General features: G+C 39.7%; 1 protein-coding gene across 4 annotated transcripts in view; it reads right to left on the bottom strand.

The window, feature by feature from the left end:
* Positions 1 to 21,221, bottom strand: part of RAPGEF4 (Rap guanine nucleotide exchange factor 4) — a 223,405-nt gene that overhangs the window by 5,121 nt on the left and 197,063 nt on the right. For all 4 annotated transcript variants that reach the window (XM_074967602.1, XM_074967599.1, XM_074967600.1 and 1 more), the window contains 8 exons: positions 20,977 to 21,123; positions 20,150 to 20,247; positions 16,754 to 16,879; positions 16,120 to 16,298; positions 11,617 to 11,707; positions 9,292 to 9,342; positions 8,637 to 8,724; positions 8,213 to 8,277 (listed from right to left, as the gene is read on the bottom strand). In XM_074967602.1, coding sequence (XP_074823703.1) covers positions 8,213 to 8,277; positions 8,637 to 8,724; positions 9,292 to 9,342; positions 11,617 to 11,707; positions 16,120 to 16,298; positions 16,754 to 16,879; positions 20,150 to 20,247; positions 20,977 to 21,123 — 845 coding nt within the window. The remainder of the gene's footprint in view (positions 1 to 8,212; positions 8,278 to 8,636; positions 8,725 to 9,291; positions 9,343 to 11,616; positions 11,708 to 16,119; positions 16,299 to 16,753; positions 16,880 to 20,149; positions 20,248 to 20,976; positions 21,124 to 21,221) is intronic.

Here is a 21,221-nt window from a genome sequence, read left to right as displayed (position 1 = left end):
TTACTACTTGTCTAGTACTACAGGTGTGCATGGTGTTCTCTTTTAGGAGTTTACAATCTAAGGCTCCAATCCTGCAAATTCTCTTGCATGTGCTTAACATTAAGCACGTGAGTAGTCCAACTGACTTCACTAGGACTACTCAGATACTTAATGACAAAGACATATCTAAGTGTTGTGCTGGATCAACCCAGAGTGCACCGCACCAAGTAGGATCAAGCCTGGAAGTCTAACCTAATCAAACTGGAAAACACTTGAGTATGCTCTGAAATGTTACAGACTTCTATGGAAGTCATGTAGTTTTGGCCAACACACAAGTGATGTTGCTATTTTGATCATACTATTTCAGGAAATACTCCCTTAAAATAAGTACTTCCAGGAGTGGTATCATAACGTTGAACAAGGCTGGCTGACTAATGCGTTGATGCAGCTTCCAGAATTGCTTCTTTTAGGGGAGGCACTTCTGAAAGTTCTGTCTTTCAAGATGATGGTTAAAGTTGCTTGACCTGTATATTGCTGGGTGTTTGTTGGAAACATTCAGTCTTATCTTTCTATACTTATAAATCTTCAGTGTCTCAGGCCTCAGTTCACAAAAAATTTGAACTGAGCCATGAAGTTTGGATCTAGTCTAGAGCTATATTCAAAATTCTCCAAAGTTTGATTAGTTTTGGATCCAACTTTATGGTTGAGAATCTTTCCTTGTGGTAAGAGACAAGCATCACTAAAACTTTTTCACCCCATGTATTTTCTTTATTTTGGGGATGTTCTGTATATTGGAGTAACATTTGGGATCAGGATGAGTCTATTGTGTGCAATTCAGAAAGATGAAAGAAATCAGGAGTATGAGTTTCCAAAAGTTCTAACTCTAAGTTTCTGCCTTTATGGACTATCCAAAATTAGGAAACTGGAAGTTGTGCATTTAGCCTCTTGTTGGGATAGGAGTATCCTCTCTCACTGAACTGTCTGAAGAATTCCATTTTAAGGAGCGGTGTTGCATGACTCTAAAGATAGTCTCATCCAATCCTTTTCATTCAGAAGGATGCAGGCAATGATGCCACAGCAAGGATTTTGGAAGTGGGAGTTAACACAGCAGAATATGTTGCTTCAACCCAATGAGATGACCCCAGAAGCACACCATACATTCTACATAAAGCCCCATTCCATGGCTCTTTGTTTGTCCCGTACACTCTACAAGTACTGACACAAAAGGTGTGAGTTGGGCTTATCACTGGCTCATAAAGAGAAAACAGATTTCTTTTACCATTGCCTTGCAAATGTGGTAGATTCTCTTCTTTTGATCCATTAATAGCAGAGTTTTACTACATGTAGATGAAGGGTTGTATTACTGAGCAAACATTATCATAGAAGTTCAATTGTTAGCACCTTAAACTTTTCTTCATTTTGGGATTGCCTCAGGTTAATATCTCCAAAAATTAGCCTCTGTTTACTCACTATGCTAAGAAAGGCCATTATTGAAAAGCCATATAACCTAAATATGGAGCCATCTGAAATAGAACCAACCACGTAACACAATAGCAACTGCCACTATCAACATGCTATATATATATATATAAAACTATATATAACAATACTGTTTCAATTTTTATGCTGCCTAGAAGAGTGGCAGCAGGCCAGCACATTATCTGCTAATCCATTCCTAGCCTAAGCTTCTAAATGTTATAAATATTCATATATGCCATAGAAAACTACCAGGGGCTTTAGTCACACGCTTTCTGCATAATCTTTATGTTCCAAATATGAAAAGAATGTTTGCCCTTTATCCTTTGCATAAGGATCAGAATGTGAAATCCCTTTTGTTCATAACCACAAAACCTGAAAACCAATATGCACAAATTCTTTAATCCTCATTTCACACCTCAAGGTTGAAGAGCCTCAATAAAAGAAGAACCAGTGACCAGCTTTGTGGCCTGATGGTATTGTCTTGTGGTGCCACAGGAAGGTAGGCCTTAGGTTTCAGAGCCACCTTGCAACTTCTATTCCCTCTGCAGGTGCCACTTTTGTGACATACTGGGAAGCAGAGTGTGCAGAGGCCGCCAGTTAAATTGATCTCTGATCACACTGCCAGATGATTTAAGGAATAGTGTTGACATAAGCTCCAAAGGAAGTGCATCCCCTGCCTTCCCTTATGAAGACATGATGCTGCAATGACAGCCACATGAACTCGGGTTAAACAGGGAATGCGAGGAAAGGATGGTACATAATGGCTTTCAAATGAACCATGAGGGAAAAGATAAAGACCATGTTTGAATTCATTTGAGGACACAAATGTGGTATGGAATATAGCATCTCCACATGGAGAGCCAGCCCCTGGAGCCTCCCACAGAACAACAGTTCTAGAAAAGGGCCTGCCTGGCATATCCCATCTATTTACAAAAACCTGTGAAACTGGTAAAAAATGGACAGGTACAAAAGCAGTACAATTTGTATGTAATATATTGTTATGCACTGGTTTGGTAGGTTGCACGTTGCCCTCTAGTGGCTAGCCCACAGGGAGTAAACAGGAACTACTACAACCAACAGCTACGGGACTTCTCCTTTGCCTCAAATGGTAGAGGCTTGTTTTTGGAGCTGAGAGATAAACGTGTCTGAGGTGCCTAATTGTTGCATTTGTGGTCTACTACAGTCCTCTTCACTACTGCTTTACCTTCCTGCAGCTCCCAAATTGTATGTGCTCAACCTTGCAACAGCAGCATTTTTACAACTTCACAAGCTTAACAATTCCTAGTTCCCCCAGATAATTATGGCTTCACTTTCACTGCCAAAAAAGATGCTTTTTTACAGTACGAAAGCTAATGCACGTTGTGTAAAAATCCTAGTGGAGATAAGTCACAGACAGCTTTTACTGCAATGTAGTTAGGTGAGATCAAATCTGGGTAGAGGATACAATATTGACCTTGTCTAGCTACACTGCACTTTTCTCCACTACGATTTTCAGCAAGATAGCAAACACATGGTAGTTATTGTAAAAACAGACCTTTTTGGCAGTGAAGACAAAGTCTGTAAGGCCCTAGTAATGGTACTTTTCCCTCACTCACAACCATTTCAGATTTGGGGACAACTTATACCTTCAAGTCAGCGGCACTGCTATGGGTACCTGCATGGACCCACAGTATGTCAACATTTTTATGGCTGACTTAGAACAACGCTTCCTCAGCTCTTATCCCCTAGCGCCTCTCCTCTACTTGTGCTACATTGATGACATCTTCATCATCTGGACCCATGGGAAGGAGGCCCTTGAAGAATTCCACCTGGATTTCAACAATTTCCACCGCACGATCAACCTCAGCCTGGACCAGTCCACACAAGAGTTCTACTTCCTGGACACTACAGTGCAAATAAGTGATGGTCACATAAACCCCATCCTGTACGGGAAACCTACTGACCGCTATACTTACCTACATGCCTCCAGCTTCCATCCAGGACACACCACACGATTCATTGTCTACAGCCAAGCCCTAAGATACAACCGAATTTGCTCCAATCCTTCAGACAGAGACAAACACCTACAAGATCTTTATCAAGCATTCTTAAAACTACAATACCTAGCTGGGGAAGTGAGGAAACAGATTGACAGAGCGAGATGGGTACCCAGAAGTCACCTACTACAAGACAGGCCCAACAAGGAAAACAACAGAACACCACTGGCCATCACATACAGCCCCCAGCTAAAACCTCTCCAGCACATCATTAACGATCTACAACCTATCCTGGAAAACGATCCCTCACTCTCACAGACCCTGGGAGGCAGGCCAGTCCTTGCTAGCAGACAGCCCCGCAACCTGAAGCAAATACTCACCAGCAACTACACACCACACCACAGAAACATTAACCCAGGAACCAACCACTGTAACAAACCCCGTTGCCTACTCTGTCCCCTATATACTCTAGCGACACCATCAGAGGACCCAATCACATGAACCACACCATCAGGGGCTCATTCACCTACACATCTACTAATGTGATACATGCCATAATATGCCAGCAATGCCCCTCTGCCATGTACATTGGCCAAACCGGACAGTCTCTTCGTGAATGAATAAATGGACACAAATCAGATATCAGGAATGGTAACATACAAAAGCCAGTAGGAGAACACTTCAACCTTCCTGGACATTCTATAAACAGACTTAAAAGTAGCCATACTTCAACAAAAAAACTTCAAAAACAGACTTCAAAGAGAAACTGCAGAGCTACAATTACTTAGCAAATTTAACACCGTTAATTTGGGTTTGAATAGAAACTGGGAGTGGCTGGCTCACTACAAAAGCAATTTTCCCTTTCTTGGTATTGACACCTCCTCATCAATTATTGGGAGTGGACTACACCCACCCTGATTGAATTGGCCCTGCAAACACTGGTTCTCCACTTGTGAGGTAACACCCTTCTCTTCATGTATCAGTATATTTATGCCTGCACCTGTAATTTTCACTTCATGCATCTGAAGAAGTCAGTTTTTACTCACGAAAGCTTATGCCCAAATAAATCTGTTAGTCTTTAAGGTGCCACCAGACTCCTCATTATTTTTGTGGATACAGACTAACCCCTCTGATACTGGTATGCTAATAATTCAAACATCTATTTACTGACAAAAATATTGATCATGCCCCCATGAACCTGGGGGCCAACTCCTGCTATCTGCTGCCCCCTCCCAGCTTCCCATAACAGGATTACAAGGGCGCACAGAAAGCAGGCTATGATTTACTACTTAAGACTTGTGAGAAAATAATGTATGAAAGAGTTCTCACAAGTCTGAAAAAGTATCAGTCTTTTAAAAAATACAGTTGAAACAAACAGAGATGAGAGTGATTAAGAAAGCTGTGTTGGTTGGAGGGATGTAATTTATTCTGCTAGGTGCTATTTCCAGTCTGGGTAGCCGATTGCAAGCAGACAGTTGTCAGTAACCTATCGGCTGTTGGGACTGAAACTCTTTGGTGAGAATTCAGACACAGCCCTGTAGTTATGCCAGAAGCAGAGGAATACCCCTTTTTAGAATTAAACAAGGATTTCAGTAGGGATCATCAAGAGATTTTTATTTGTAAGAAGAATAAAACTTAAAATCTCATAATCAGGGTGGATCAAAAGAAACTGTTTTCCAAAGGATGAAGACATTCAGGACAGATCAATAATTCCTAACCATCAGAAGCAACTAGAGTTAACTATATCTGCTAGCACCATCAATCAGTGGAACAAATAGCTAGAAATGACAAGTGGCTAGATATGGCTCCTAGAGAAAATCTGCCACTGCCTGTTTTCTGGTTTCTAGCTAAAACTACATGAAAGTAGCAGAATATTGACAATGGTGTTGGTCAGAATTTATACCAGTGTAAATGACAGCAGAATTTAGCCCGTAGTATGTGACTGCATGGCCTTGTCTTCACTAGGAAAAAAAGTATTTTTTAGCCTGTGTTTGCTAACACATGGTAACTAACATGTGACCAGGCAGTTGTAGTTGTAACATGAGTTAAAAGACTGAGATAAACAATAGTCTCCCCCCATTTATTTATCTTAACCTGATAACACAGGTAAAAACTACAAACTGCCTTGTCCACGCTAGCATTTTACAATGTGTTAGCTAGCACATGCTAAAAAAAAAAAATCACCTTTTTTCTTACTGTGGATGTTCCCTGTTCATCAGGTGCCTTTTATAGCTGCGCGGGTAATCTCCTCTGTCTCCTATCTATTACAAATCTTTCTCCTTCCTTTCCCAATTTCTTTTATCTCTTTCTCTCTGTGTCCTCTTCTTGTCTTTCTTCTTATGTTCTCTCTTCCCCATGCGTTCTCCCTACCTTCCTAATCTGTCCTCCTTTCCCCCTCAAGATCTTACTACTTTCACTGTGGGTATGTCCACATTGTGTAATTTCCAGCCTAAGCAGATATTCCCACACTAATTTGGATGGAGCTAGCATGCTAAAAATGAGTAATTGCAGCCATGGGAGCAGTGGGAGGGGCTAACTCCCAGAGTATGTACCTGGGGTCTCCCACGGGATTGTATTCAGGAGGACAAAACATAGGCTACATGCCAGGCCAGTGAACTGAGCTATGTGGGAGAGCTTTGACTGGAGGCTGCATATTGCTTGAGAGAGCTGTGTGTGTGTGTGGAAAGAAGCAGCAGAAACACCACAGAAGCAGACAGAGAAAGCAGCAAGGAAGCCCCAGAGACACCCAGAGAAACGATGTAACGTGACCCTGAGGGTATGTCTAAGCTGCAGATAGCAGTGTGCTTCCCAGCACAGGTAGGTGGACACACGCTAGCTCTGCTTGAGTGATTGCATTAAAAGCATCAGTGCAGCCAGGGCTAGCTGCCTGAGTACAAACCCACCGGGGCCAGCCCCCTGAGGTACGCACGTGGGCAGCTAGCCCAAGCTGCCACCCCCGCCTACGCTGCTACTCTTAGCACATTAGCTCAAGCAGAACTAGCACGTGTCTGTCGACCCACGCTGAGAAGCACGCTCCCAGCTGTAGTGTAGACATACCCCGAGAGAGAGCACTTTTGGGTACAGTGTGGGCTGAAGAAGAGGCTTGGAACTATAAGCCCACAAACTGTTTCCTGTTTGATTCTTACTGTGTTAAGGGGAACAGGACTGCATCAAAGAAATGTGTGACTCCATCAAGTATTTCCCCTCCTATCAGAAACAATCCACAAGACCCTAAATATTGGATAACTGCTTGGGTCAAAAGGGGTAACACTGTATTGCTGTATAAAACTACCTCTACAATCTTCTAATCTACTACTAATAAAACCAGGTTGTGGAGATACACGTTTGAAAAATTCCTTCTTATGGCTGGCAGACTCTATAAGTCTTGAGACAAACAATGGTCTGAAGTCAGTTGTCCGCTTGGAATTGACAACTGTATATTATAGCAATAGGCAGCCAACGTACACACATACACACACAAAATCTGAATGCTCTCCTGATTCACTGTTACAATAATTACCACCACAAATATATATGGTCACTGCAGAAGGTGTTAATGTTATGCATGTTATGAATCATCAATATATAAGCATTCAGTATGAAATCTTGCATAGCAAGAACTAACTGGATGGCCTGGACCTAGAGATACCATACAGTAACCACACCCAGATTATCACTAAGGGGATTAAGCACTTTCTTTTGTCAGACTGGAGACTGACCAGAAGCCAACTCCAGACAAACGTGTCTGAGGTTCCTGTGTATTGCACAGCTACTTCAGAAAGGAGAGCTAGCACCTATGCCCACCTAATTAAACCATGAAGTCCTGGTCAAATAGTTCTTTCCCAGGAAGAAAGCTCTGGGCTGAGGCAGGAGAAGGGAACAGAGTGTGTTTATATGCAGTTAGGGTATGCTTTCACCGTAGAACTAACTCAGGCTGCTACCTGGGCATTACCCCCTAAGCCTTCTCCACCCCAAAAAGAACCTCTCACCTGAATTTGGCAGTGCTTTTAACCCAGGCTAGTTGGCTTGTCTGGGGCTGTAGGCTAAAATCTGAGTGATGCATTCAGTTGGGATGATAATCTGCCCACATTGCAGTGAGCACACAGGCTAATCACTCAAGTGCTGAGAGTCCTTCAAGGCCTTCCCACAATTCCCCCAAGTGCTTGAAGGGCAGACAAGTTCTCCCACAATTCACTGGGAAAGAATCAGAGTGGCTCAGCTTATTGCAGCACAAAGAACCATGGAATATGCTCCCACTAGTTCTAGCAGCACACATGGCAGAGTGCAGCAAAGAGGAGGACACAGTAACCTGAGTAGGGCCTTGCAATGTGGTGGTTAACACTGGGGCTTGATCATCTGAGTTAACTGTGAAGCGAAGACATACCCTGAGTAACCAATACGGACAATGACAAAACCCCCACTTTTCAGAAGCAGGAAAATGTCTTTTAGTTGAGATTTCTGCAAAAGGAAATTGCCTGCATGCAGTTGTTGCCACTTCTGTTCTAAGTAAACAGGACTTGTGTACATTTGTAAATACATAAATTACACTGGAACATAACCCTGACGTTGTGTCACCGATTCCCCTTCCAACAGGAAGGAGAGCTACCAAGCCTGGAAGCTTGCCCTCAAAGGGCCAACAATGCAACTCAGATTCAGAAGAAAATGAAGTTTGTATGCCTATTTTGTACCTAGAAGTGTCTTATATAAAACCATCAGTTCTCTTTTGCACCACTGAAAATCTCAACATACAACCACAGCTGAGAACATACCGTACGTACCATTTTTTCAAAGTTTACTAGATTGTCAATGAATGTCTTGTTCCCCTCGTGAGTAAACGTCATGTCTGCATAGAAATAAATGCAACAGTCTTATAGATAATTGAATTATGACATACAAAACAGCACAGCACTGTATCTCTATCTCTTCAGTTACAACAATCAGACCATTTAATTGTTAAAAAACATCCTTCTATTAGAGTGAAACTTTGAAAGATTTCTCACTAAGGCTAGTGCAACTGGAGTCTGACGTTCAGATTTACTGAAAACTCCTTCTCCGATCTCCATGTCATGATTTTTTTTTAATAGAAAAGAGGATTGCACCTTCCACTGAGATTGAATTTTACTTTCTCTTACTGCCTTTCACTCTTCAAATATCTGACAACTAACTTTCACATGAATAAGGCTGGCAGATTTTCTAGATTACCTTTTATAAGTAAGGGCATGAAGGGAATTATAGGAGGGTCCAGTTTAGCTACAGTAAGCCGGTAGGCCCTATGGTTTCTTGATGGATCCTTAAAAAAAGAAGCGATCAGACAATTATTAACATGGATCAAAAAGCAGACACTGTATAGCTTCATTTAAAAGACATGGTGTTTATTAAATGTAATTACTTTGTCTTGCAGCTTTAAAAAGTGCAGCTTCAAAACAAGGACAGCTTTCATTAAATTTAACAGTTCTCCTATCAAATGGCAAGATATAAGTGTGATTACAAAACAGCTTATTTGAATAGAAACCTCACATTTTCCCTCCCTCTAATGGATTTGCAGACACCAGAATAAAAAAAAATCCATGTTAGAAAATACAATTTCCCATATGTACAATGGGAAAACATGTTATAAATCTTTTCAGAGTGTCCCAGATTGACCTTAAGTGATACATAAATTCTGTCAGAGTAGGTTCCTAAGAGTATAATTTATTAGTCATACATGCTTATTTTAGCAGCACTAAAATGGGATCATAAACTTCTTAAATTCAAACAAGGACATATAGAATGTTCTGTATCGAGGAATTCAAATCAGTTACTCAGAAACTGAATTAGTACAGATTGTGCACAGAATAAAGGATCTATTGCCATTTACCATCAAGCTTTCAAACTCTGCATAGATCTTCTTAAACTTGCTGGGAAGTTTCTGTTAATAAAACAAAAACAACAGAAAACTGTGTTAAATTTAATCTGCATTCAGTATAACCATTTTACTGTGTATGTTTCTTGTAAACATCCTTAAAGTAGGAAAAACTGTTCTTTCTGGAACAATGTGGTAACATAAAATACAGCACGTCTCCTAGCAACCAGATTATAAATAGAGATGGGACTGAGCTACAAAACCTGGATCCTGATTTGGATCCAATCCTGAAGTTACCCAGTTTGAGATGTTCAGATTCAGACATTGAATTGGCCCATTACTGTGACATGCTGCAGCCAAGTAATTCACATTCATATCTGGATCCAAAGTGCAAATGAAAGTTTAATTCAGTATTCCAGTTCAGTCCCATCCTTAATGACAGCCTGTTTGAACCAAAGCAATTTACAAAAATACCTTGGGCAGTATTATTTCAGCTGGATCATTCACATAAATGACCGTGTGCCTTTTGGAATATTCACAAGTCAGTCAAACCCCACCTGGGCATTTCCAGGAGATATTGTTAAGCCAAATGTATCATCAACTATTACACAAATCCTTGATTTGCCTGGCATCCAAGGGTCAGTATTCATTTGTTTGGGTTAAGTTAATTAATAACTTTTCAGTTCACAATAGACACTGAAAATGAACTTTTGTCAGCTACGCCCACAGTGAATAAAGGATATGGTGGAACATTACTAAATAGTTGCTTTCTATCTCACATTATACTAGAAATGTTGAGCAAGTTTACTGGAAGTGGATACTGGTATGTGAAAAAGACAGCTTCAAAGATCACAGTAACTTTCATATATCAAATTAAAACATGTCAGCTTTCTAATTTGCATTACAAATTTGAATATATTTTCTGATCAAATCACATTACAACATTTAGTGGGCATCATAAGCAATAAAGAAATATTTCCTTAAAGTCAATTCTGCAGTAAAGTATTCCTCTATTTAATAGGCATATTATAGCAAGATAGAGTACCACAGCAAGGGTGTAGCTCACGAAAGCTTATGCTCAAATAAATTGGTTAGTCTCTAAGGTGCCACAAGTACTCCTTTTCTTTTTGCGAATACAGACTAACACGGCTGTTACTCTGAAACATTTCTAATGATGGACATGAACAAATTGTGTGCCTATTTTCCATACGCATACAAATCAGGTATTTGTGAATGAAGTGGCCATATGCACCTGCAAATACCCGATTTGTGTGTGTGACTGACATACCTGCATATGAACATTAAGAATAAATATGTAGGACCTGCTTTTTACTAATGATGTTCACGTATATATCCTGAAAAAAACCAGTAGAGATACTCTTAGATTATGTCTTGATAACCTGAGTGCTCTGCTGAACAAAAGAGTGTGAAAACATTTATCTGAATACAATATCATGTATTGTTGTACACAGTAAATTAATTAAATTCCACCTCTTGTCTGCTTAGAACTTCTGCCCTCTTAAAAAACCCCAGCAGATAGAAATAAAGGGCCAGTTATTTGGAAATTAGCCTTCAAATTCATGCCTTCAGTGTTAATTGTGAGAAGGTTTATGCTGGTATTCAGAAAAATAAATGTAGGCTTCTCTGGCTGCAAAGTGAAGGTGTACATTTAGATTTCAGGTTGAGGTCTTTTTGTAAACTGCTGCCTTCTGATGGTACCTCGAATCCCCATTTTCAGGCCAGATTTTAGAAACATGTTAAATGCAATCGGTTATATTTTGGTTTCAATTACACCAGTAATATATCACTGACATATCACAGCAACCTGGCCAAACATTTTTCTGTTTTTCATGAAAAATGTTCACAGAAATATCCAAAAAATGGGCAACCAGCATATACAGGTCAACATTTTTATAAAAATGGAAATTTCGATGAAAATGTTTTGCAAAAAAAATTCATGACAAATCTTTCAGAATTTTTGGAGGAGGGCTACACTGGGGTAAAGGAGAATTTGGCCCATGAAATGTAATTTCACCTTGCTTCCCCCAATAATTTTGCCTCCCTCTTTACCTCCTTTTTTGTAAAACAAAACAAAACACAGCAGCTCAGTATTGTGCTACACAAATGCACATTAATGGTATGGGACGTCTCCAAGCTTTTAGCCTACAGCAGTAACCTCTCCTCTCAGGAACTGAATTACGGTCGTGAAGAATGGCATGCCTCCCTCTCTCCCAGTTAACCATGTTAATTCTAGAAATAACATGGATGGATGGATGTTGTTGCTTACTAAAAGCAGAAATTACAACCAAAGGTCTCAGAACTGTTGTAGCTATCACTTACCTCCCATGTTAGTGAAAGGCGGCTCACAGCAACATTACTCAGTCCCATGATAATAGCGAAAAAGGAATTAAGATTTTTGTATTCCTTACAGCTGAAATACAAGAGATCCAGACTTTTAATGTTATGCATATAATCAGAGGAGAAGTAAAACTGAGGTCCTGAAGAGAGTGGAATACAAGCCTTTGGTTTGAGTTTGATTACGTTCTGGCAAACCTCACCAGTGGACTTGAGACACATCATTTTGCAACCTCTTTCCCCCTGAGTTTTGTTTGAATCTCAAACTCAAAGCATAATGAGAAGCTTGGTAAACCCAGGATAATAGTATCTATACTAATCAAATTCACTTGGAAACTTCTGTCCCCTCATGCCTCAAAATTGGCCGCCAGTTTTCCTCTAATCTGATGTCATCTTTGGCATACAGGAATCCATGGCATTTTAACACCTTTCCCTCCCACCCGTGCACTATGGGGCATCTCCTGACACTAGACTAAGTTAAGGCCCAAGGAATGCTAAAAACAGTGGGAGAAGCATAGTTTACACTCCCACAGCTGCAGAACTTGGTGGGCTGGCAGGTTGTCTACACCGCAGAAGAGTCTTACTCCAGATTCAAGGGGCAGATGCCCAGAGATGGCTGTGTTTCAGTGACCCCTGTATACATAGTCTGTAACCAAATTGTGCAGTTTCTTGAACTCTTTGGGATCTTTCAATTAAATAAGTGCCAACTGTCATCTTCATCATTATAAAGACCCTTTACAACATATCCATTGCACATACTAGGTGCACTAAATCTGCCCTAGCCTCCAATACAAGAGTGCTCCTTCATTAGTGCTCAGGAGAGACTGAAGGATGTAACTGCATGTTACAGAATATCTGATATGCCACATCTTTGCAAATGATTTGCTATGTTTGTTACTATAATTGCCCAAAGTAGAAATCTTTAGGCCTATGCTTCTTTTGCTATTTGATTTGCAAAGGTTGGGTGGTAGGATATTAAGGAAACTATAAAAGCAAGAGATTCAAACTGTGATTCTCAAATATTATTCTCTACATCAGTTAAATCTTGAATATTTTATCCTCTCTCAGATATCTCATCTTGTATGGCTGATCTTCACCTTAACTCAGCATGGCCAAGAGTGAGCTCATAGTCTCTCCTCCCACAACTATCTCTGTAGTATACTATACTAGTGAACATTGTCATCATAATGCCGTCACCCAGGTTTGTAACCTTGGGAATTAACTTGGCTCTGTTTCCCTCACGTCCAAGCCATGGCCACATCCTGTTGCTTTTTCTTCACAACATTTCAAAAAACACACCCTTTCCTTTTTTTCCTGATGGTCAAATCGCTTGCTCACAACCTAATCATCTACTGACTACTGTGACCACTTCTGCTCTCGGGTCTTCTTTTTAACAACCTTACCACCCTTCAACCCTCCAATGCTGCTACCAAAATTATTTCCCTCACATGTTGCTTTGATGATGGTAACATGTCTTTACTTGTTCTGGGAGACACCAAGCATAAATCTGGGTTCAGTAGAAATAATAAATATTAAAATACTAGTATTCAAGTGTAGTGTGGGCTTATTTAAGGAAGCTGCAACTTGCAACTATCCTTTGGCTGAAATAAGGGAATGTTTTGTGGGTGTGCATATGGAGAGAGATTTTTAATGACTGTGTGTGAACTAGTGTGTATCGAGATGAGAGAAAGGAGGCATAGAAGAGTGAGTGGATATCTTTTGTGTATACGCATAAAGTGGTTCTTTTAAATAATGTGTATGGAGAGACAATACATAGAAAGTCTATGTGTGTGCATGTGCACGCATGTATCTGTGTGGAAGCACTGAAAGACACCACTGGAAATATAGTTAATTTCTTCCCTTATTTCACAGACTCCAAGCTTGTGAACCTGGTGAGTTGCGTACTTTTACCCAGCAAGTGGCAGGAGCAACCACTGCACAGTAAGCTGAAAGTACACCAGGCTCAGTACAATGAGCCCGCATCTGGTTATGCAACTTCCCCTAGGGGCATGAGCACCAATAAGGGTGCATTTCAAGGCACAGACAGCATGCCTATTGGAAAAGTGGGGACCCCTCTTTTGGAACCAATATGGAACCAAGGCACAATATGGAACCAAGGTGCTCAGCAGCCATTATCTCTGAATATCAGTATGCCAGGAAAGCTGCAGAGCCACACAGTTTCACCACCAGCTACCCAGGAAGATCAACAGTGCTGTACTGAACTGAGTTCCCTCCCTAATAAGTCTCTGCTCTCAGGAGGGATTCTACTCTCATTCAGCTACTGGTTTATCAAGGCTCTTCATGTGCAAATTTAGACAGGGATATTACTTCAAGGCCTGGGCCCACCTTTTTTTAACCCAGTCCCTTGGCTCGTTTTGTTCTAACTCTTCCGCACATTATATTTGTCCCACTATGTTCTGTAGCACCTGTTACCATGGCAACAATTTATATGGTAAAAAAGAGCTCCATAATGTTTAAAGTTCTTTTGCAGCCACTGAAAATAAATCTGCCAGCTCAGTTTTTATTTCGGAAAATCTTGTGCTTCAGAACTCCCTGCCTTTAGGAGACACAGAGGTCTCAGTAGAGCAGGTCAGGTTTAGCCATTTATTTTTTGAACTGTAGTGAGACCAGAAACATGGAAGTAAACAGGTCATCAAGCTGATCTAAATAGCATAACCCTGTGACACTGGGAAATCTAATGGGTCCGGGGCACTTTATGATTGATTATTTTCCCTGTTTTTTCTTAAGGTGAAGTTTAACTGTTATTTTGAAGATGCTTGATTTTAAAGGTTTATTAAATTTACCTTAATATCTTCATTTACTTGCATTTATGCATTTTCCCATTTCACACTACTGATTTGAGGAATGAACCTTCTTCATTTGTGTGTATGTACCCTACTGCCCTCTACTGGACAGAATATGTCAGACCTGCTTTCTGGTTTACAATTTCCCTTTAAAGAACGAGATAACGTTTTTAGAGACTACAGGAGTATGTTCTATTTACCTTACTAGGAGTCTGATCCTGTGAGATGCTGAGTGCATCTTATAAGATGTTTAAGGAGCCTTAAACTTCCACTACCTTTTGTGAATGTTGAGAGCGCTCAGCAATTTCCAGAACGGACTCAGTACCTTGCAATATCAGGCCCCCTATGCAGCAGGATTGGTCATGCTAGTGCTTGTGTACAAGTTGTATGTGGGCATGGGTTTGGGATATGAAAAATTATGATTTCTGGAGCAGAATTTAGAGTTTATTTTATGTTTATAATCCTTTATAATCCTTTCTTCCCCCACTCCCTCACGACACTTTTAAAAATGGGGGACTTGTTTTATAAAATGCAAAAATATTTTTTCATGTTTTAAGTGTAAATTACTTATTTGTATTATAATAGTACCCAGAGGCCCCAGTCAAGATCTGGGTCCATCATCCAAGGCATTGTACAAACCCATAGAAAGACATAGTTCCTCCCTTGAGGAGTTTAGAATCTACTCTGAGACAATAAGCAACAGGTGGGTGTAACAAACAATAGCAGGGATTGGGAGGAGGGAAGAAGAGGGTAACAGTGCTAAGAATTCTGGTTACATAGGCTAGTTGTGGCCCTGCTCCCTTTGAAGCGAACAGAAAGTTCCTACTGAATTCAGTGGTGAGGAATCAAGCCCCAAGCGCACAAATTGAAGGTTCCAAGTAATTTTAAATTATTTTAAATGATGAGATATTAACAAACAAGTAAGAGATCAGCAATCCCCACCGGCAAGGTACCTAGCCAAATATACTTTGCTTGCAAGTGAGCTTACATTTTGCCTATTTTGGGGGTCAATTGTCTGTTTTTCCTCACAAACTTATCTGTTTTCACTAAGCCATACTTTTTGGGGGGCAAAACTAGGATAATTTGCAATATTCCAGCAAAATGTGCAAATGCTTAGTTTTTGTAATGAGTTACCCAAAATGTATCACTCAGCTGGAGTATTACAGAATGTTATAATAAGCTTTAATTGTGAAGTTTCTCCATGTGTCCTGCTGCTATCCATCTTTAAGCTTGGTAGCTGGAAAGAGAGAGACAATAACAAAGTTTGGGTGTCTGAAAAAATACCACAGAGTGAGGCTAACAGGAGCCTTTCTACACTTTCACCCTGCTCCTCTCCTGCTCTACTTTCACTCTGCTTGGGGGACTTCTACCTCAGAAGAATGTAAATGACGTTATCCTGCAAGTAACATAAGTGGATTGGTCCCACTGAACTCAATGAATTACTCATGTGGGTGGCTGCAGAACAGGGCTCTAAGAATTCAGGGAGCAAGGGTAAATAGAGGAGATGAACAGAAAAGGGGAAGACAAACAGTAACAGGGAACAATCCTGCATTAACAGGGATGGGAAAGATTAATTAGGCTTTTTCAGCTCTGTTTGATTTTCTGTAAAAATTACAAATAACAAGTATATTAAAAACGTGGCATGTATTTCAGCCTCTTTCTGTATATACTAATGTATACTCACTGGGCTGCTATCTTAATGAATTTCTTTAACAGCTGAACACGCTTGCTGAGTTGGGAGCAAAGACAAATCTCTGTGACCACCCAGAACTGGATTTCATTAAATCTTCTCAAAAACAAGTCCAAATTTGCTGTGGTCTTTTTAAAATTGTGCGTTCCAAATGTGTGGTAAATCAGCTCCAGCTAGGAGAGAAAAAACAGGGTTGGTTTTCAGATGTCTCTTTTTTCGGGGGGTGGAGAGGAGTAAGACGTCACTATTGGTTTCTAAATTATTCAAGCTTGAAACTTGCTGTGCAGTAAATGTGTGCATGATACAGCTGGCAAGGATTCAGCTTGCATTGCAAATTCAGTAGACAACCACTAAGGCACATTAAAAGCATAAATATAGACTAGGTAGTAACAGTTTAATACCCTCAAGGAGACATATCAAAGTAATTCAATATAGAATGCACTATTAGGCGACATTTCTTTTATATACTTTATATTTTTGCTGTGGCTGGAATAATATTTAATAGTTTCAAGGCTTGCAACTGCTAAGGTTCTACAAGTTAAACTCAGAGAAAATCTGGCAAACAGTATCTGTATCTACACTAAATGTTTAATAATAAATACTGAGATGCTATTTAGATTCCCCATACCTCATGCACACAGTTGAAGAGCTCCCAGTCATAAATTGTCATCTGGTAGGCTAGGTCTTTGGAGCTCATGAGTTCAAAAGTTCCTACAGTTCCAGCCGATGGGCCTTCTTGTTCTGGCAGTGGTGTCTGTGAATAAAAATAATGACACAAGAATATTTCAAAGTGCTACATTGCACCACCAGTGCTTCGTCCTCTGCAGAACTCCTGATTTTTTTTTTCCAATGTCACCAATTTCTGAAGGGGGTTTCATACAGTGGAACTGCAGTCTGCTTTCAACTATAGGTAGCAATAAAGCCTCTATTATCAATTCCCATTTCTACATGCACAAGGATCCGAACCACAACATACAAGCCTAATGTTTATGCAACGAACAGATTTTAATGATGTGAATTATTTCCTTTATTATAATTTAGAAAGCTGTAACAATCTAATAAGTCATCTCATACTTTCTCTTTCAGTATACATTCACTATATTCCAGTCCTGGGATCATTATCGGACATTTGTGATGGTATAACTGCCAGTTGTGTTATTGGGAGTTTTAAGTGTTCACAGAATACATTCCTTTGAGTGATTAAAGTATTAATTTTTAAACGGATTTTCATATAACCTAACAAAAGACGTGAGCTGCCGTTTTGCACAGAACACAAATAATTCTTAAACTAAATCTATTTAAAATGTGCGCTGGGATGATTCCATGTTTGGAGTCATCTACTGTATATATTAGGGCCAAACACTCTAAACCATCCATACAAAAATTATTCAATTGCCAAACAATATACCTGTGGCCAATTCACATGCACCTTGTAAACACATCCTGGGACTTCTGAAACTGTGCTTCCTGTGAACCTACATTTTAAATTGCTTTTGCTTCCAGGAGAGGGCAGTGTCGTTCACTTACAATTTTTTCTACAAATTCCTCCACACTGTGTTTAATTTTTAATGACCCTAATCTAATATGTTGAAGATTATGATAGAAAAATGTGCTGTCAACAGAACAGGTCACATTCTGAGTCCAACCTGAACCAGGGCTGCAAGATGAGGCCCCATATTTCCACAGTCTATACTTCCGAACAAAAAAGTTAAGATTACTACATTCTTCTGCATTTACAAAAGAAATTATGGCTGCAAAATTTAAAAAAATAAATAGAGCCCTCTGGATTAATATACCAGCAGGCCCCTAAGTAATACATAAGTATATAGTAAATTTATTTCTGCTAGAGTTGCTACTTTTTGTTCTCTAGGATAAACTTGCATCACAAACAACATAATGACACAATCACATCAAACCGATCCAAAATAATTTGCAATACACTACTGGCATTATGGCCCTACAAGCCTAGCTTTTCATTTTTACCTTCAGGAAAGAGTAACTTTTGCCCAAAGTGAAATAGGTTTTTGTTCCCAGTCAGAGATTATCACAACACATTACTGTGTTACCATTACAAGCAGCTGGCCCTAAATACATTTTCCAAGGCTGGAGAAGAAACATTTAGACTTAGACACACAAGATATTTGTAAATTCATCCATTCCAGAATAACCCCCTTATTTTCACGAGGGGCTTGCCAGGCAAAACATCAACAAATTCACAAATTAGAAAGTGCATTCTTAAACAGTAAAAGGTGTTTCATTTTGTGGGATTCTGCTAGTTGTTAACACCATTCTTCAGAATACTGCAGGAATGGTCAATATGTAGACTTTTTTTATGGAGAGCTGAGAAGCAACTATAAGATGCATAATGTCCTCTATTCCTCCTGAAGCCAACAGGAGCTGAGGACAGTCAGCACATCACAGGATTGGGACCTTGTCACATTTGAATGGTACAATAAAGTGTATTTGACATATACAGTCCATGCTGAGTGGAGATAGCAAAGATAGAAAAGGCAGCCAAGGACTGAAAATTTACAACTTTGTTTCTAAATCTAAAGCGGAAGCAAAACTCAAATTTTGCAATATCTAGAAACGAAAAAAGGCATACATACTAAGTAACTTGTTAAAAGCATACAGGAGGTCTGGAGTAATAGAGTTTATGCTGACATGGCTTGGCAATGACAGTTGTTTTTAATGAAGTAAAAGGAACAAAAAGTACAGTCAAAATCAAACTCCATAAAAGCAGGCCCCATGGACATTGTTAAAGTTACTGTACGAACAAGTAAGCACTTATGAATAATTTTACTTAAGGAAAACCAGACTTTCTATTTAGAATATTTTCTGTGATTCACGTTAGAATCATCTGTGATTTTGACACAGTATTTGGGGGGTCAGGCAGAGATGGGTTTAAAGCACTTACTGCATGAATCAAGTCTGCATAATATTTTAATTGATAACATCTAACTTTTATATAGACGGGAATGGGGGTGCGGAGACGAGAATTCTATAATCAGATCTGGGTTATAATATGTAGTAAGCCTACATGCTTACTTCCATTTAGAATATTGGAGTCAAAATCTGCTGTGTGGATAAGAGAACAATTTTTGCCCTAGTTTAAGACGTGATACTATTACCCTGGTTTTTGATAAGGGCGCTCTTCCTACAGCACTGTGACAAAATTTTAGCTTTGAATCTCTCAGATGAGCTAAAACATTCAAAAGACAGAATGGGGCAAGAAACTTTTGAGCTAGTGTTCAAAATACAGTAAAAGCTGTGTTATCCAGCACTTGATCGAACAGAAAGCTCTATTAACCTGAATTTCTGATATCTCCCAATACAAATCTTCAGTCTAGTAACTGGGACTAGTATACTGCCCAGGAAGTTATGCAATTGAACATTCTGCACTCTATTTTTATGCAAAAGAGGCAGAAGACAAGTAAGCAAGCTGATATCAGGGATTTATTCAAAAAAGCAGTTTCCAAGATGTGTCATAGGGTCATTACTGATTCAGCCCAATCTCCTACACCTTCTACATCTACAATGATAATTGCTATTGATGATGATGACCCTGAGGCATGGCAAGATCCTGAAATGCCTTCTGAATCATCAAAGAAAGATTAAATTATGTTCATTATAGTTTTAGTGTTGTGTATTTTTAGTGATCTAGCTGTATGCCATGCACTGCACCTAGTGATATGTAATGTTATAAGATAACCTACTGTATAGAAAACTTTACCAGTATACGCCTAAGCGCTTCAAGAAACCAACCACTCTGCAGCGCAGTACTACTACTGGATTGGTAATTTCCTGTATACTATTTTATACTTTATTCGTTTTTATTGTATTCTAATTCTTTGAAAATTGGTATTCCATTGGTAAGTATAACTCTTAGTTAGCCGGAATTTTTGAGTAACTTGCACCCCCCGTTCCTCAACATGCAAGATAACAAAGCTTTTACTGTATCTGGAAAGTTAAGTTCGAAAGAAGCTCTCTGATTTGCAATGCTGAGAACAGTATACATACATACCAGGGAATCAAACTGGTCTCGTGGGCAAGCGAACAGACGTCCATTAACACTGAGAGTCGTAAATGCTGAACCATCATTAGGTTTGAGCACCACCTTTTCTATAAAAATGAAAGCATATGATTGCCTATTAAATGCATGTGGAATTAACAGCAGCGACCTAACAACAACAAAAAATTCGTAAGATATGTGCATTACTTGAATGAGTGTAGCGAATGCCTTAGATACAAGGTAGATGACTGTAAGAACCCACTGACTGAAGAAAAGTGACATCAATATATAAAAGAGCAAAGCTCAAATGAAACTCCCATTGACCTGGGACATGGAATCCTAACCCCACAGACTGAAAACAAGAGTCAGGGATCATGCACAACAGCAACCTTGAGAATCTACCACAGCACCAAAACCCAACAATAATTAAGGGCACAGATCACCATTCTCTGGGCAGAGAGAGATTAAATAGCTGTTCTTATTCCAAAACGGACTGGAAAGTCAGTAAGTAAGTGCATTCCACCTGGCCCTCGGGCAATTGTACTCAGCCCTCATCGTGGCAGTCCTAAAAATTGGGGTGCAGATCACAGGTAAAGAAGAGCTGATCAGCTGATTTATGAGTCACTCTCCCAGTGTATGCTAAGAAGGCTGCCTGCCACCCACTTCTGAAACAAAAAATGCTGCAACTGCAAAAAAGTGGAACAGGGTTTGCGCCTAAGAAAGAACTTTCATATAGTTGAACATGTATTAACATTTACTGGAATAGCCTTTACCAAACTAGTATTGGTTTTGTGCTTCGTTTTAAATGAGAAGCATTAAAGATCATGCAAAAACCATACCTCCGCCTGAACTCATCTTTACTATGATCAAGCCTTCTCCAGAACCCAGTTTATCTGCTACCGCACTGATCACTTCCTTAACAGAGGCCATCACTGGCACGCGGATAGTAGTGTAGGTGTGGTCGATACAGTATACCTTAAACAGAACTAAAGACAAAAAAGTGCATTGTGACTGCCGTACATAAGCGAATGCAGTTTACTGTGCAAATTACTTGCTATACTTCAATAACGCATTGCTCACAGAT

The sequence above is a fragment of the Natator depressus genome, chromosome 11 (genome assembly GCF_965152275.1).
Source record: "Natator depressus isolate rNatDep1 chromosome 11, rNatDep2.hap1, whole genome shotgun sequence".
In the NCBI taxonomy this organism is placed as follows: Eukaryota; Metazoa; Chordata; order Testudines; family Cheloniidae; genus Natator; species Natator depressus.
The sequence above is the reverse complement of the archived record's forward strand: the minus strand, read 5'-3'. Positions and strand labels throughout refer to the sequence as shown.